The 17,728-nt window shown below is 36.9% G+C and overlaps 1 protein-coding gene across 2 annotated transcripts in view; it reads left to right on the top strand.

The window, feature by feature from the left end:
- Nucleotides 1–17,728, top strand: part of LAMA2 (laminin subunit alpha 2) — a 267,187-nt gene that overhangs the window by 151,025 nt on the left and 98,434 nt on the right. For both annotated transcript variants that reach the window (XM_083855998.1, XM_083855999.1), the window contains exons 24-31: nucleotides 1,186–1,365; nucleotides 2,079–2,267; nucleotides 2,362–2,600; nucleotides 7,724–7,841; nucleotides 10,959–11,093; nucleotides 11,717–11,841; nucleotides 15,643–15,729; nucleotides 16,524–16,717. In XM_083855998.1, the coding sequence (XP_083712124.1) occupies nucleotides 1,186–1,365; nucleotides 2,079–2,267; nucleotides 2,362–2,600; nucleotides 7,724–7,841; nucleotides 10,959–11,093; nucleotides 11,717–11,841; nucleotides 15,643–15,729; nucleotides 16,524–16,717 (1,267 nt within the window). The remainder of the gene's footprint in view (nucleotides 1–1,185; nucleotides 1,366–2,078; nucleotides 2,268–2,361; nucleotides 2,601–7,723; nucleotides 7,842–10,958; nucleotides 11,094–11,716; nucleotides 11,842–15,642; nucleotides 15,730–16,523; nucleotides 16,718–17,728) is intronic.

The following is a 17,728-nucleotide window of genomic DNA, read 5'->3' as shown; positions in this document are numbered from 1 at the left end:
AAGAAGTGTATGTCCATGTTGCATCTAGTATTTGGTACTCTCATCTGTTTCAGAATTGATACAGAACTGTAAAATGAGACTGTTCTGCCAGCTGCTAGTGGCTATTTTGGATACTCTCAGGCGCTTCAAATGAACATTAGACTTGTTTAAACAAGCAAATCCTGTTTTATATGACAATAAGGCATGGCTGATGAATGATCTGAAATTCAGATATGTTGACCCTTTTATTGGCATTTAAAGTATTAAACAGTAAAATACATTTATGATACGAAATCAGTAAATCTCATTTAGGGTTGGCAATGTTAGGAGTGCTTCCATGTCTGATCAGTCCGTAAATGCTGCTGTAAATAGAAGTATCAGGATACTGAAAGTACAGTCCAGGATCTGATTGATTCCTCATTACCTGACTCCTATCTCATAAACCAGTTTGTTGATGATATGACTGTTACCTGCATTTCTTTATCTTCCTCACTCTTTGGGAGAAAGCAATATTGATACCAGCCCTTTGGATCTGTTCACACATTCCCTGAGATACTTCCATTGGCACAGAATTACTATGACTCTTACTACAGTTTTTTATCAAAATAATGATTTCAGAATAATGCTAATGAGACTTTGTCATCCAGTCTAAGAAAATTTCAAGCATATAAGTGGCATCCTTGCATTTTTTTAGTAAAGCTGAATTTAGAGTTACAGAAACTTTCACTGAAGGCTTCACTCTCTGTACATTTCCTGGAGAACATTTAGCTTGAATATTGCATAGAAGTATCAAGGGAATGGGCACTGTGTTTTACAGCTCTGGTGATGTATAACTGGTGGTGAGAACTCTGCTTCTTTGTAAGGTAACATTTCTCACAATCTGAACAAAAGAGGCCTGAAACTAAAATAGCACTATGAAAATCACTTGAATAAAATTCATGGAATCACCTCCTGATTAAAGTAGTTTAACCAGTGCTGCTACATTCTTTGTTAACATGAGGACAAGGTGCAAAAGGCTCAAGGGGAAAGTCATTATTAGCACTGCTCATATCTGAAGGAGTAGTAAGACTGCTTTGTGACAAATTGCTCATGATGTGAAATGAAATTACCTAGAAGTAATTTTTTAAAGAGCTGGAATTTAAAGGCTAACACTTCATGGGGAAAAACAGAGTTAATTTTCTTCTCTATTTTTTCAAATATGCATAGGTGACCTTGAAGCCAGAGCAAATGATTCTGCCACTGGTGGATGAAAATCTTCAGCGTACCACTCTTTCAGGGATTGCGTTCCAGCCTCCTGAAATAGTAGCAAATATAGAACAGGTGATGCAGGCTCTTCAGTCAGAACCTGTTTACTGGAGGCTTCCAGAGCAGTTTGAGGGACGAAAGGTAAATCTAAAGCTCCACTGAATACTGACTTGGGTCTTTTTTTTTTTTTTCTTTTGATCTTATTTTATTATTTTACAATGCCTTTTTTCTCTCCCAATAAGCATGTCTTCACACAGTGGAAGGTACTTCCAAAGAAAGTAAATGCTATTCCCTTATTAAAAATTATTTGCTCTGTTACTATGGAAATTCATAAAGTAACATGAACAATATTTTGAATGTTAATCTCTGTAAATATCTATGTCTATTTTTCCACAGGATAAATTTTCTCATAAAAATATTATTTGAAAAGTTAAGCTGCACAAATTTAACATAACACTCTTGGAATTTTTTGTTTCTCTCATTTTTAAGAAAAAAAATCTGATATTTGTAGATTACATGTGAGAAAATGATTGAAAGAACTGTCCTTTTGGACGTTGTTATGCACCTCTGTAGCAATTTATTTTGCACATTTGATATTCCTTGGTTTGGTGGAACACCAAGGCACATATAAGGAAATAGGTAACATACTGGTTTTAGTGTAATATAATAACAAATTGTTGATGAGTGTTTTTGAACACAGCCCTTGTCCCCAGATAGTTCCACAAGTGCATATTGCTATTTTCTACCACGCATGCATTCATCAGGCTGCACATAGGTGCAGAGCACATCTAGCTCCTTCCCAGGAATTTATTTTTAGCTAACTGAAAATGAGATTTGTTTTTGTGCTTTGCTAGCTGACCGCTTATGGAGGAAAACTGAAATATGCCATCTACTTTGAAGCACGAGAAGAGACAGGTTTTACTACTTACTCCCCACAAGTCATCATAAGAGGTGGGCCTCCCACAAATACGAGAATTATTGTTCGGCATATGGCTGCCCCTCTGATAGGCCAACTGACAAGGCATGAGATAGAGATGACAGAGGTAACATTTCCATCTGCTTTTTTAGCCCAAAAGTTAAGCACAAGGTTTTTTTGAATATTGTTAATAATCTGTCTTTTGTGTTTCTGTCTTTCAGCATGAATGGGAATATTATGGTGATGACCAAAGAGGCCGAAATCCTGTACCCTGGGAATATCGTCATGGTAACCCAGGTCTCAACAGGACAATGTCTCAGGGAGATTTCACCTGGAGATATTATGGAGATGACTCAAGACCAAGTAGAACTGTATCCCGGGAAGACTTCATGAATGTGTTGTATGATGTTCATTACATTCTTATCAAGGCAACTCATGGCAATATCATGAGGCAGAGCAGGTAACTCTTTCATGCAGTGATCTGAAATAGTGCAGTAGTCAGATAACCTCAAAGACCTCCCAGCTAGTCCCAGTAGAATTTGTATTCATGACACCAGCTATAAGCCATTGCTGAGAAGAAGGAGCAGAAGGAATTTGCATTTGGCATAGCAGAAGACACAGAAGAAAGGAGTTTTATGCACTAGATTTAAATCACACTAGGCAAGTGGAATCTCTATTTTCAAGATCCTAGAAGAGAAAACACATGTAGGCACAGACATTCTGAAACAAACCTAGTGTATTTTTTGAGTAAAGGTCTACTTTATGAAAACATGATGATGTAATTAAATATAAATGTTAGCACATGAAGGAATTTTCTCCTGCAAGTGGGAAATTAAATATATTAAGGTCAGATGCAACATCTTCTATTCAATCTATTAATGAATAAGTTATGCAAAAAAGTTAACACCATTTGAAGTGGACATCGGGCAACGACATGACAGAAACAGTACAAAAATCTCTGCAATCTAGAGGTCAGCTGTAAGATTTACACTGAAAGTAGCAGTCAGTTGAGCAAGGAACAACTGCTTAGTTATCTATTCTTCAAAGAGGAGTCTGTTGTTTACAACATATCACCATGTGAACATGATTCAGTAACAATATTCTTGTTGAGAAATGCTAATTCTCTATCTGCATGTATAAATAGATATGGCCTGCAAAGTTGAAAAAAACCCCAACTTCTTTTATTTCCACCCAACACTAGTAAAGTCTAAGTGTGAAGTTCTGGTTAATGGAATTCAAGAAAACACTTATTAAAAGGCTTGGAGGTTATCAGTGGCCATCATCACAGGTTAGAAAACATGACATGTGAGAGAAAATATAAAAACTAGATATGTTTAGAAACTAGTGCGGGTGTTTGAGGCTGCTTACCAGCTAGCTAGCTCAGGAATCCACATTCGGGGTACAGCTTTGTACCTTTTATGTTCTGTGGGTCTGAACCTCAAGCAGAAGCGTGGCAAATGGTGTGGAAGAAAGGGGGGACTCTCACGTGGGTTTCACTAGGCTTTATTCCACCCAGAGGGCTGTACAGGGGGTGTAGACAGAGCAGAGGAGAATCTAGAACCAATCCAGGGAAGGGGGGGTGTGACCCAGAACAGAGGACAATTAGAAAAACAATCTATGAATAAAAAGGGGAGCGGGGAACTTGAAAGCTTGCCAAATCACCCTGAAGCCTCGCTAGAACTTTCAAGGCTTTAGGGCAGGATGGCAGTGTGATTGACACAACCCACCACCAGGGAAAGATCAAGGGGGTTTAACCATGGGGATGTAGGAACAAACATTATAAAACAGATAATAAAAGCATACAGAATTTTGGGAAACCCAAAATGCACACCACAACAAACTAGAAATTGCTTTAAGATGCTTAAAATTTTGTCACAGAAAAAAAAAAAAAAAAAAAAAAAAAAAAAAAAAAAAAAAAAAAAAAAAAAAAGGAAAGAATGAGATCTCTGTTGCCATGGTGGGTAAGTCAAAAAGAAAAATGAACTTAAACGTCAGCAGGAAAGATTCACATTAGACATGAAAGATAAACTGCAGGGTGTAGAGAAGTTCTAGAATAGCTTACATAGACTATTGCATAAAGTTTTAATAATTAATACACAATATCCTTTGCAATCAAAATTTATTGGCAAGGGGATGGGAATAATCAGAGATAAACTCCAAAGGTCTCCACAAGTCCTTTTTATGATTCTGTCATAGAAATGATAGGGTAAAATCATTTCTAGTTTTCTAGGGTGCAAATTGGTCTTTAAGAGCCTTGCCTTTGGAGTTTGAAGATGAATAGTAGGGACAGATACCATGCAACTTCACAACACTGTGTGACAGAAAAGAATCATGGTTGCTGCTATTGTTTGTCTTTAAAGTATATAATTTACAGAAAAGTATTCATGTAGCTTGCCCTGGCTAGATGCTAAAAATTAGTAACAGATGCCATAAGTGTTTAACATTGGTTTAATTTATTTTTGGCATAGTCCATTTAGGATATTGTATTACAAGCAAGGGGATTCCCAGGAAAAGAGTTATGAAGGTAACCCAAATGCAATGTGGAAAATTTGAGAAGCATATTCATGTTTCATATATGTTTCTCCCTTCCCTCTAAGCAGTACAGATCTTAGTTTAACTGTGGAAGCAAAAATTGAGTACTATCTCAGCTGGAGCATCAAAAGGAAAGTTAAGACAGCAAAGCTGATTTTGTTCTGAGGTGTATGTGACTCCTGTGGCTGTGCCAGGCCTTCACTACACCACCATTTATCAAGGTTACCCAATAATGAGGCAGTCAGAACAGGGGAGGACTTTTCAGTTCCAAGGCAGGTTTGCAAGGTGTCACTTAAAGAACCAGAATAAATCTTTACAGTGTGACATTTCAGAATGTGACATTTTGTGACAGCAGAGCTTAGCAAACAGTTCATCTGGTCTTTCTGGTAACTCTCCATCTGAAGTCATAACCTTGCATATAATTCTGTATTTGATTTTGGAGGAGGTTATGTTACAATGGATTTTTATGATCTGTCTAGTTTCAAAGTTAACATTTATCACATGGCATCTGAGACTTTATGTAGAATATAGCGGGAATAAATTATAATTTTTTTCAAGTTAGCACCTTGAATAATTTCAGTTGAAGTTTTGCGTAAGACTAAAATATAAATCCCCAAAAATGTTTTTAAAGGTTAGTGAAATATTACCTTGCACAAGAATTGAAGGCTTTTATTAAAAATAAGCTGAGGCCCTCTAAAGAACAATATTTGTACTCAAATTTAAACATATGTTTGAATTAAGTGACTTACAATAAAACATTTGTTTAAATAGAGTGTGTTGTGCTTTCCAAATAAGGGCCCCGTTTTAAACTGTTAAAGCTTCTCTTTTCACTTGACTATGCATGGCAGAAAATTGTATATAAAGCTAAAGTATCTGCGCATGGGAGGAGGAAACAATATATATGAAGTCATTTTACATTTTTTTAGGTTTTAATAGTGCTTTAATTTCAATTGCAAACTTTAAATGCTGCAGGTAAATGATAAACCATAGGAAAAACATTTTAAAATAAAGTCAAAGTAGCAGCGGCAATTGGGAACATAAAAATAGCTTCATTCTAGTGTTAGCACTCTATTAGCTAAACAGTTTAGTAGCAATGCTAATGTTTCTGCTTCCAAGCTGCAACATTATTAGTGATTTAGAGGTTTCTGCTCAGAATCCCAACCCAAACATTTTTCTCCTGTATTGTTCATTTTGTTGCCCTCGTTTTCACATTCAACACTTTAAATGGAAACATTGCTTGTATTAGATTTTGTTTTACAACAGGGCTGTGATAATAAATTTCTTGAATTGAAGTATACTTTCAATTTCACTGCAAATTATTTCAATATTCCCAACAGTGATCAGGTAGCAGTTGTTTGCTGCCTAATAGACAGTTTCCAAAAATCAGCTATTCTTGACCTTCCTTAAGTAATGTTTTCAGACAAAAAATAAGTAGTTTTCTGGTGCTAGAGTTTATTGTTATCTGAATACAGCTCTATGACAATGAACACTTTTTCAACTGTGTCCTCATTTTTGAGGATGATGGAGAGGCAGATTTCATTTTCTTTTCCCGTTAAATGTACAGAGATTTTAATGTAACTTTATATTGACATATCGGATCTGAATGATTTTGCCCTCTTTATTTTCAGTCTTCTGTCTTGACCTGGCTTTGTTTGCTTGGGGTTTTTTTTGTTCAATTTCCCTGGTTGAGTGAACCCCTTTCTTCAGGTAATAAGAAGAGCGCATAGGGTTTAAGTTACTAGATTGCTTTGGGGATTTTTATATTGACACAAGGTTATCGTGTGGGTCTGGTCATGTAAGCTCAGTCACAAAACTCTCATCTAGTTCAGTAGTGGGCATTTGCTTTTCTTCCATTCATCCTGACATTGGTACCTATATGGCAATGAGCAGGACAGCATCACCCAGTCCCCCAGGAATCAAGGTCTGGGAGAAGTTGAACAGGCTGTGAGCATGAGGAGGAGGTGAGCAGCTCTGTGAGCTCCTCTCAATTAGCAGCATTGTGTTCAGACCTAGTGAATAGACTCTACCTGTATTATTGACATTTATTCAGCCAGTTAGTCAGACAATCCTTGACATTTTATCTTAGGTTAGCATTATATTTGAAGCTTTAAAATTTACACTGTTCTGCACATTTTGTTTGTCTGAGGCAATAGATGTTCCAGATCAAAACATTCATTTAAGCAAACTAACAAATCCCCAAAATAAAGAAGTAAGCTAAAGTACAGCATTCTGATACATTGGGATTAAGTGTATTTCATTAGATTTTATATTTGTTGTCTTTGTCCATGATGTACTCAACCCTATTTAGCAGATCAATATTCATGCTGGAAAGACAAGGAGTGGTTGGGAGGCAACGATACTATTATTATTATTATTATTAATACAATTTAAAAATGTTTGGAAAGTTAAAATTATAGAAATATATCCCTTTCTGATATTAGCAGTTCCTTCTGTAGTAGTGTTTCATGCTTGCTTTATTTTTCATTTATATATCTCAATAATCCTAAAAATTTTTTTCAAAAAAAGATACCTAGCTACTGATCTTAAAATTTCTACTCAAAAGGCAAATGTCCAATGTTTTTGAAGTCTGTTCTAGAGCTTGCTAGGTTGCTTTAGTTGCCGAGGATAGATTTTATTTTATTTTTTAAATAGTTGCCTCATTAAAAGCTCATTAAGAGGGTAATTTTACTGCCATACCCCTGAGAGTCATCAATTTCTTAATGAATCCCTCCAAATGAAGAATCAGATATGAAATTTTATATGTTAACTTTTGTTAGTTTGGCTGAAAAGAGATTAAAGAAAGTGTTAGAGTCAAGCTGGAGATTTAGTTAGTTATACTATTGCCTAGAACTAGAAAATGAGACTAGAGGTGGTGTTAACTTTAAAGTTCCTTGGGAGATGCAAAAACCAGTGCTGTTTGTCTGCTGGAGATCAAGAATCCTACAAACACAAAATGAGAATGTTTCCTCCCATGCCAGCTGACTGTGAAGTAACTGGATTTGGGTTAGTGCTTGACTAATCTCATTAGAGGTGTTTTCTCCTTTTTTCCAGGATTTCTGAGATCGCATTGGAAGTTGCTGAAGGGGGCCCTGTGTCCGGGATGGCTCCTCAGGCTTACTTGATAGAGAAATGTGACTGCCCATTGGGTTATTCTGGTCTGTCCTGTGAGGTACAGTACTAACCTAACTCCCAGGGAAAGTCTTTGTACCTTCCCTGGTCCTTTCACTGGCAAGGTGTGAATAGTAATTGAGTGTGAATTCGTTTAACTGGCAGCAACTCTCCCTTAATTTAATTACTTATTTTCTATCACAGATATTTCTCTCACAGGGAATTTCAGCCCTTTTTTTTTTTTATTGCTGTGGACAAATATCCCTCTGAAACCATGGCAATGACTCAAATACTTAGAATACAGGAAAGTGAGCTTTACTGTGACAGCATCACTGAGGCTGAATTGCATGACTAATGCTAACAGATCAAGCCTTCTTGAACAGATAAGGGTATAATACTCTTGTAATAGTAAAATACTAACTTACTGAACACTAGGAGAGAAGTGCTGGTGACCTAGTGCTCTAAGTGACCTAGGTGCTCCTTATTCATGCCTTATGTTTATTTATTTACTTGCAATTTCATGCTGAAGTTTACATATATCAAAAGTACCCAGGTGTTCTAGAGAATCAGCTGACTTTTATATCCTTTTGTAAAATGGATTACTATAGGTACCAGAGAAATTGTTTAAGATATAATACATTGACTGCAGAATAGAAGTTAATGTTTCTGACTGTCCATGGACTTGATGTTGAGACTGTCAATCTTCCTGGGTGCAGAATACCATGCTTTCATTTTTAATCAGCACAAGCAATTCTAAATTCACTGGTTCAATTGTTAGGTGGAGGTAGCAGGGAACAGCACCTTGAGTATTCTGCAAATGCCTCAAACATCCTAAGTGGGATCTTGTAAGGGTTTCCTCCAAACTAGCAATGGGAGAAAAACTGAAGTAAATTAAGGGAAAGAGACCTTTTAATCTGTGAGAACTCTGATCCCTTTGGATGTTATACATGATTGTGTTATGCAGTGAATAAGTCAACAGAATCAGTAAGCTCATAAGAAAGGTGTGCAAGAAAGTGAATGAAGTAATTTTCTTTGCACACTATTTCAATAAGAGAATACACCTGAACTTGTGTAAATACATAAGAAATTAATGGACTCCATTTTCTAACATTTGCTTAGAAGTACAGACTTTTTTTTTAATTACTGGAGGAAATTGAATTGTTGAAGAAAAATATATGATAATGTAATTAGAACTTTTTTTTAATCCACACCCACCAGGGGCTCAATAAATGTCTCAATTGCAACTTTAATTGTGTGATCTTCACATATTCATAACTTTGTTTATTTTTTGTGTGCTCGGTGAAGGTTATGGTGTGTTCTGTGAAGGTTTATTTAATTTTAGCAGGAAAAAAAATCTGACACCCTGGCATTTTTTAAGCAGGTGTTAACAGAGTGCATGTATCTGTGCCATCCTTTATCTGTATAATAGTATTATGAAGACTATATGCACAGCATTTTTTACTAAAAGTGACATTTATATCCTCTCACCCTGTTATTCACCCCTTTTTTTTTTTTCGACGCCTAGCTGTAGGCTGCAGAAGCAGTGGTAAGAATTTTCCTAATGGCTGCTTCTGAAAATCTTCCAAACTAGCAATTAAAAATATGGTCTGTTTTATCATTTGTCTGTGTTTTATGTCATCTCAGAAATGCTTCAATCAAAATAGGTGATAAGACTGTCAATGGCATATCAGAAACCACCTCCCCGCCCCCAGATCCCAGTTTTCTTTGAGGACGTGCCATGTATTTATAATCTGATTCTGAAGTTGTTCAGAACTTGTAAAGCTGTGTTTTGTGCCTTGTTTGGACAAGTACACTTGTGGGGATAAGAGAGGGAGGGGGAAAAATGATATTTTAGTAAGAAACACAATTACTTTCATTTGAGATTATTTATCTAGGTTAGAGTTCTTCACAAACCATGAAAAAGAAGATAGACTGTTTCTATGCTTCAGGGAACTTAATGCGGTCTAAGTCAAAATAGAAGTGGAAAAGCAGAAATGAGTTAAGATTAATTTCTTTGTGATTCTAAAGAAAATAATTGTGTTTATATTTTTTCCATAACTTAGACTCCTGGAGGTTTTGGCAATTATTATAAAACTGTCAGAGTGGTGGTATATGAATAAATCTAGCATTTCAGCTAGTGCTTCACTGAAGAATCCTGCTTTTGGTCACAAAAATTACTTCAGAGTCTCTTCTGTTTTATTATTGCTGTGTGAAAAGTGCACTACTCCTATTCTTTCCAAAAAGTAGAAATTGTGGTCATCAGCAGGAAATGACCTCATCAGCCAGCCTTCACAGGCTCCTAGCACCACTCGGTGGTGGGATTCATACACGGGACAAGTGACTTCTCTGTAGGCACTTACCCCTAATGGTCTCAACTGTCAAAATGTTCCTGTTTGTGTTTTTATGCTGCCATAGCTGTGTGCTTCCTGAGAGCTGTGTAAGGGCTTCCACAGGACTGTGTAATAAGCCTGAAATAAAGATCAAGTGTTTGATTTTGCATGTGTCAGCTTTGCTAGCAGTTTTTACATTATTCTTGGAATTTTATTGCCAAGCTGCAGTAGAGGAGACTTAGTGATGGATAAACTTGGTTTGAGTCTGATAGTCTCAAGACATGGTAAACCTTTAAGATTTTGAATTCTCTACTTTTAAATTATATAGCTATAAATAATGCAGCTGTGCAGCCATTTTCTTGTTTATTATTTGGCTTTTGCTTGTTATCCATCGGGTAGTCTGTAGGCAGATACTAGTATGTCGAACCTGAAAAACATAGCAGGGATGAAGGAAACAGAATCATTGTGTTTGCTCTCCACAGTCCATGCAAAAAAAAAAAAAAAATATTTGGAAAACAAACTGTTTTCCTAAGTAATAAAGAGAATGATACTAAATGCACAGTGAGAACAGAAAGGTGTTCTGCATCTGAATGAAAGATCTCTCAAGCTGTAGTATAAAAACCTGATGCTGGTGGAGTGCTCCAAGGATTTTTCAGCCATGTTTCCAATTAGGGCTAGCTCTTGTTCTATGTAAAGTACTGTATATTGTTTGTAACACAGCTGGAAGCCTGTCAGAGTCTTTTCACAACTTGTAAAAACTGATGATTGGAAAGAGGAGCTTGCAATGCTCCCCATACACAGTCCGCTCTGTAATGATCTGTTTTCTTCTGCATCTTTTTTTATTTCAGTCATGCTCTCCAGGATTTTATAGGCTTCCATCTCCACCTACGGGAGGGACACCTGCTCAGTCCTTAGGCACCTGTGTTGTATGTCAGTGTCATGGACACAGCACTATGTGTGACCCTGAAACATCAGTTTGTCAGGTATTACACTTCTAAACTTTTGCACCAAGTTAAACTGAATGTAAAATTCCTAAATTGTGCACTAATCTAAAGAAACAGAAGACAATATTTTAATGCAATTTTGCCTAAATAGCTAAAGTGTCAAAATTCAGGGAGTTCAAAAGCAAAATTTTGAAGTTTTCTGTTCTGATTCTCCAGAGTGCTTTTTCAGCCCTGAATTACTATTTGTGTAAAAAGAAAAACTAGACACCTGCAAAACAAAGAAACAATGTACTTGTATCATACAGTAAACACAATTCTGCTCTTACAGGCAATAACATGCATGACCTGGTGCAGTAAGACTGAATTTTAATTATTGCTTCTTCTCCAATGGCTGGAACAAAGGCGGGAAGAAAGGGTGAATGGGATAAGAAATTCTGTAGGATACATCTGGGTAGCTGCAGACCTGTATTCTTGCTCCTTTTAAGCCTGTATATTACTCAGCAGGCATTTGATAGAAGCTTAAAGCAAGCATTCCCACTGAGAATCATATCAGGGAAATTATGTATTGAAATAAGTTTGAATCGCTAAGGCTGGGAGCAGAATGTTGTCTGCTTTCTTGTAATCATCAGACGCAGCTTTCATTCTATCTCCTTCCTTGGCAGGATTGTCAGCACAATACTGCTGGTCACCACTGTGAGAGATGTGCACCGGGATTTTACGGCATTGTCCAAGGCTCTCTGGATGACTGTCAGCCTTGTGCTTGTCCCCTACCCATTTCTAGTAACAAGTAAGTCAGCAAACTCACAGTGCAAAATTGCCTTTCCAGCAAGCAAACTAGTTTCTAGTAACAAATAAGCAGTTCTAGTAACAAGTAAGTAAAAAAACTCATGGAGAATTGCCTTTCCAGCAAGCCAGAGCTTCCTTCTGGGCTCTCTATGTCCTTTTTCAGGTGGCTGGCTACAGAAGAATTGCCTCATGAAAGCTATACTAAAAATTTCTTATCTACTTTCGCTAATTGATCTTCCTTTAAAAGTCAGAAATTGCTCCCTTGCTAATTTGTGATGAATAAATTAATAAGTGCTAGAAAATGCAATACTCAAGATAATGAGTGTGCATTATAAAGATATTCTCATAAATGGAGCTAGAGCAGAACCCAAGTACAGTGTGGCCACAAGGGAGCTGCAAAAAGTCTTATACTCATATATTATGTTGGTATAAATGTGTTACAGTGCCTTTCTTGCTCCACTATGGAATTTATTGATTCCTTATTTAATGTTACATGAGTTTTAGGCAATTTGTGAAAGATAGAATAATTTAAAAGCATTATAGCTATTGCAGCATAAATTTTATTGATTGCTGTATGCTAATGAGCCTTTCCACAATGCTTCTGCATGTGTTCCCAACAGATGATACTTTAGCATTTGAGATTTGTTTGCTGTTTTGCTGAGAAGCTCTTAATGATATTTGGCATCATACTGTAGTAGTGCTCTGAACAGGTTTGTGTTTCATGATTGTGCTTTTGAAAACCTGGAAGTGTTCCGTAAAACCATTTTTCCGTGTTTTGTCTGGCCTTTAGGATGTTTTAGTGAGGATCTCAGTCAGAGTAGATGAGAATGTAAGGGGTTTCTTTTTCTTCTTACTTCATTTTATCATTTTGGATTGGTCTTGAGTTTATTTTGGAGGATGAAAGTCCTTTCTCAAACATTATTATATAAAGACATCATGATCTTTCATCCACAGCAAGAATTTTCAAGAATACTTTCAAATCTCAGGTATTTAAAGAAATATCTGTTATCTCAGAAAGTTATAATACATTCTTAACAAGTTTTTCTGAGCTTTGCCTATTTCGTGAGTGTTTTCTGTTGCAACTTGATTATGTGTTCTATTAGTATCAGAAAAGCACATTTAAGTTGCAAAGAACGAGATCAACCAAACTTCTCAGTTTTGCAAATCAGCAAATATTGGAAAAAATTTTATGTTACTGACTGGCAGTATGAAGAACTGCAAATATTCCATTCTATTTGTTTGCTTGTTTGTTTGTTTTTTGGTTGGTTTGGGTTTTTTTATGGGGCTTAGGAACCTTTGGTTGCCCAGAAATGTATGTATCAGAATAGAAAATGAGCCAGACTCTTCAGCTGGTGTTTGTGGCACCATGCTACAAGAATTTAGACGTATTCTCCACACTGTGCTCCTGAGGTCATTTCAGTATCTTATCTAAAACCCAGCATGAACTCAGGAAGTGGATTTTGCTGAAGTCCTCTATAGGTGAGAAATGTGTGCTTTGTGGGTAGTACGTGTAACGCAGAGTCATAGAATGGTTTGGGTTGGAAGAGACCTAAAAATCATCTAACTCGAACCCTCCTGCCATAGGCAGGGCACCTTCCACTAGACGAGGTTTCTCAAAGCCCCATCCAACCTGGCCATGAAGACTTCAAGGGACTGGGGCATGCATCACTTCATTGGGCAGCCTGTTTCATTCTCTCACCACCCTCTGAGTAAAGAATTTCCTCCTAACATCTAATCTATGTTTCCTCTCTAATAGTTTAAAACCATTTCTTGTTGTCTTATCTCCATCTTTTTTTAAAAGCTCCCTTTAGGTGTCCTAGGTGCATGCTCAAATTGCTGAGCTGCCTGAGGGAGAGCAAGCAAAGTGCCCTTACCTCAATTAGTCACACAGCCTGCATGGCTGTGGGTGTTGTCAGAGCCTTTTGTGTCATGCTCACATGAAAGCGATCATGAGACTCTCTTGTTTCATAAACCTTCACAGGAGATAAGAGAATAACACCTAGTCTGTATATAATTTAATAAAAACACTTAATCATGAGGTAGTCATCCAATTTCTTAGTGCTATTGAGAAAGGAGTCAGATCCAAGCATGTCGAGGAACAGAACTGCTTGTGTTTTATAGAGCTTAACTCAGATGTCTCTAGACATCATGGAAGGGATTTCTATTTCTGTCAGCTGCAGCCATCAACAACTTTGGGAGCTGTATAGTAAATATAGTGTACACCTCACTCATGTTAAACCTAAAGGAAAACACCATTGGAGAGAGGGCAGGGAAGGAGATGCTTCAGATATGTGTATAAGTCTGTCTGTGCATGTCCATTTTCCAGTGGTGATAGATTATGCCTGAATAATTGGTTTAGACTAAATGCCTGACTTTTAGATGGATAGTGTGGCATAGATTCATTCCATAAAGCCACAGTATTAGGTGGAAAATGAGAGTATCAGACCTTAGATTTGTATCTTGTGCAGATCAGTTAAAGCTCGTCAAGATGCTATTAAGGAAAAAGTGTACCTGCAGCTATTTTATGGTAGTCAAGTAATCATAATCTACATGAAATACAGATAGCTAATGAGCTATCTCATTAGCTTGCTATGTCATGACTGATACGATAGTATTTGTGAATGGTATAGTGCAATTATTTTTATTTCTGAAATTGTATAAATCTCCACTAAAGTTTTAAATACTACGTTTATAGTGCTGTACAATCAGCAGTCAGCTTCAAACATGATGAGCTGGGGAAAAAGAAAAAAAAAGAACAGAGAGACCAAATTGTTCCTGGTATGGATTTATTTTTATGGAGTTGAAAATGTGTTGGATAATGAGTTTGTGAGTAATAGATCAATTTGTTTACATTTTTTGCAAAGGCATAACTTTATATACTTGTTCAAGCACTATTGATTTAATGCATTATGAGCAAGTTAGATGAGGATGCTGACTGTACTGCACCTAGAAGGAGCCCTGGGCTCACTGCTAGCCACCTCTGTGCTTTTCTAGTTGTTCTTTCACAAAGAGCTGAGAGAGTTTTATGGTTTTGCAGCTTCTTAATATTTAGTTCTGTTCTTTTGCCTTACCTGCCCTTTTTGTTTGTTTTAACTGCCTTTGCAGGCGCTTAATACACTAATATTTCAACTGAATGCTACTTTGCACAGTGCCCACAGGTACACACTACAGGCAGTAGTAAAGTGACTTAGAAAAGATAGCATTCAATGATTAAAATAAGATCTCTGTCTGATCATGAAGGAGGTAGTTTTCAGGTTTCTTTTCTCTGTAGACTGGACTTTCCTCATACATCCTTGAGAAGATCATCTAATGCTGCCTTTTTGGAAGATTCCACACAGCTATGACTTAGGTTCCTTTTTCCTCTTTATATCTTACCTTCAGATAAACTCTTCCCAGCTTCTCTCATTTCATTGAAAAGAAAATGAAATCAGACTGGAAAGACTGACTGTTCATTAGCTCAGTTTCTAAATCTTTTGTTTCACATCCTTCCCAGTGCTTCCTTTGCTTGCTCACTGGGATTGACAGCACTGTTCAATCACACAAGCCTACAGCGTGGGCATTGCTCACTCCATCCCCTTGGACACAGCCCTTAGAGCTTTTGTCCAAACTGTGCAAGTGTCACAGCAAGGCATTCACAGAAACTGTAATAGAAAGGAGAGACCTCTCACAGGTTTTTACAAACAGGTAAGAAAATGCTGCCATTTACATTAAGAGTGGAACTTCTTGGGCTCTTCTGCGCTGCCGTCCAACAGGAAATGATGCAAAAGAATAGAAAAAAATGCTTTATTTACTTTTGTTTTAGTTTTAGCCCTACTTGCGTTGCTGAAGGACCTAGTGACTACCGGTGTACTGCCTGCCCACCTGGATACGAAGGCCAGTACTGCCAAAGGTAGGATGAATGGAAAAAGCAGAGAGAGGGACAATGAAATGAGGAAAAGGCATGAAGGAGATAAATGTTTTTTGATATTACAAGCATGTATTTACTACTGTTTAAATACATGCCTTTGGATAATTTATTTCTCCTTTATATGCTGTTAAAACTCAGCCAGTGTAAATAATTTTTATATACAGCACTGTAAATTGATAATCAATGTTAGTTATTTCACAGATATTGTCCTGATCTTACTTTTTGATGTGTGAAGGTTTTTTTCCCTCCAGGGCTCAGAAGTTAAAAAAATTTATCTAATATTAGATGCCATGCTAATAGTGGATCTTGATGTCACTCATACCCTTTGTTTTAGTGACTCTTCTGCCCTCATGGGCATTGACTGTGAAAGACAGTTACATAAAAACATTTTAATTCCAAATTGTGAATTAATAACCTAAACAGCCTCTGTTGCCTCATCCATCAAAACACTGATGATCAAAATCGGCAAATGTCTACCAGATGTCATGTCTGACACAAAACACAAGTGGCCAGGTTCTATAGGCCAAACAATGGTAGTGGAGGAGTTTTATTGTTGTGGTTTAATAGAAATTTAGCCAAAAATTAAATTAACTTAAATCTGTGTCCTGATTAGAAGTCATTCTGTTGGAGAGTTTGCAATATTTCTCTCTTGGTCGTGAAGCAACCAAGATTTTTTTAATGGTTCATGAATGTTTGTATAATTTATGTTTAAAAAACTGCCAAGTATTCTTTGTGCACTGTGTCTCAAAACCTTGCTTTGTATTTGCAATGTCTAGATGTTCTCCTGGCTACACAGGAAACCCACAGGTTCCAGGAGGGTCCTGCCAGGCATGTGAGTGTGACCCATATGGTTCCCTGCCTGTCCCCTGTGATGCTGTCACTGGGCAGTGCACTTGCAGGCCTGGATTCACGGGGTGGAAGTGTGCTGGCTGTGAACATCGGCATGCACGCCATGGCACGAAATGCGTCTGTACGTATACTAATGGAATCTTGGATAACTCTTGATTGTGTTTGTCATGCTTCCTTGTGTAACAGTGAGTTGTGTGGGTTTCTTTGAAAATAATTGCCAGGTTTCTTACTACTTTGGCATCTCCTCATATTTTTTTTTATTTTTTTTTTCACAAGCCTTGAGATGTTAAGAAAAGTCTCAATAATTTTTAATATTACTATTGAAAATTGACAAAAAAACTTTGAAGAATTTCTTTTTGGCTTTTTGAAGTCTGTAATTTTGCTAAAGGTTGTCGCTAGTCTTGTGACAATATTTTCTCTTGGTGAATTTTTCTGTGTTGTCCTAAATGTGTAACCAGCAATTACAATGCTCTATGCCATGAGGCACACACAAAATTTTTACTAAGGTTTACTTGATCATCTTGGTTCAACAACCATCCATTGGAATTTAAACGATGTAAGGAATGACAGTACGCTATATCCAGCAAAGAGCTTCTTTTGCTGAAAAAGAGAACCAATAGCCTAAATCACCAATTTATATTTTACACTACTGCTATCTTTGTCCTGCCCTCAATTTTCGTACATACCAGGTGATTATCTTGTATTTTTGTTTGGATTCTTTTTCTTTATATTGGACAGTGTTTGTTTTGAGCCCACAATCTTATATCACATAATGTCGTATGCTTATATCTTATTAAAAAAAAAAATGTAGCAAAATCTTTCTAGAACTCAGCCCTGACTGAAGTAAGGCATTTTCCTCTTCCCCATCTCCCCCAGGATGTGGAGGGACTAGCCTTATTGTGATTTTATTTTTTTCCTCCAGTGCCAAGATTGTTAAATTTAAAGTAGAATATCAGTAAAGTTCCAGTAAGTCTACAGTATATAATATTTATTTATCTGTGCATATTTGAAAATATTGGCAAGGCACACTGAGCTAGTTTAACTGTTTTATCTTTAACTGGAGCTTTTTCTTGGAGAGTGAGCTGTCTGTGTGAGGGACATATAACATCAAGAAAAGTAGGTACCACCTACA

This window comes from Zosterops lateralis, assembly GCF_965231275.1.
Source record: "Zosterops lateralis genome assembly, chromosome: 3".
Taxonomy (NCBI): domain Eukaryota; kingdom Metazoa; phylum Chordata; class Aves; order Passeriformes; family Zosteropidae; genus Zosterops; species Zosterops lateralis.
The sequence above is the reverse complement of the archived record's forward strand: the minus strand, read 5'-3'. Positions and strand labels throughout refer to the sequence as shown.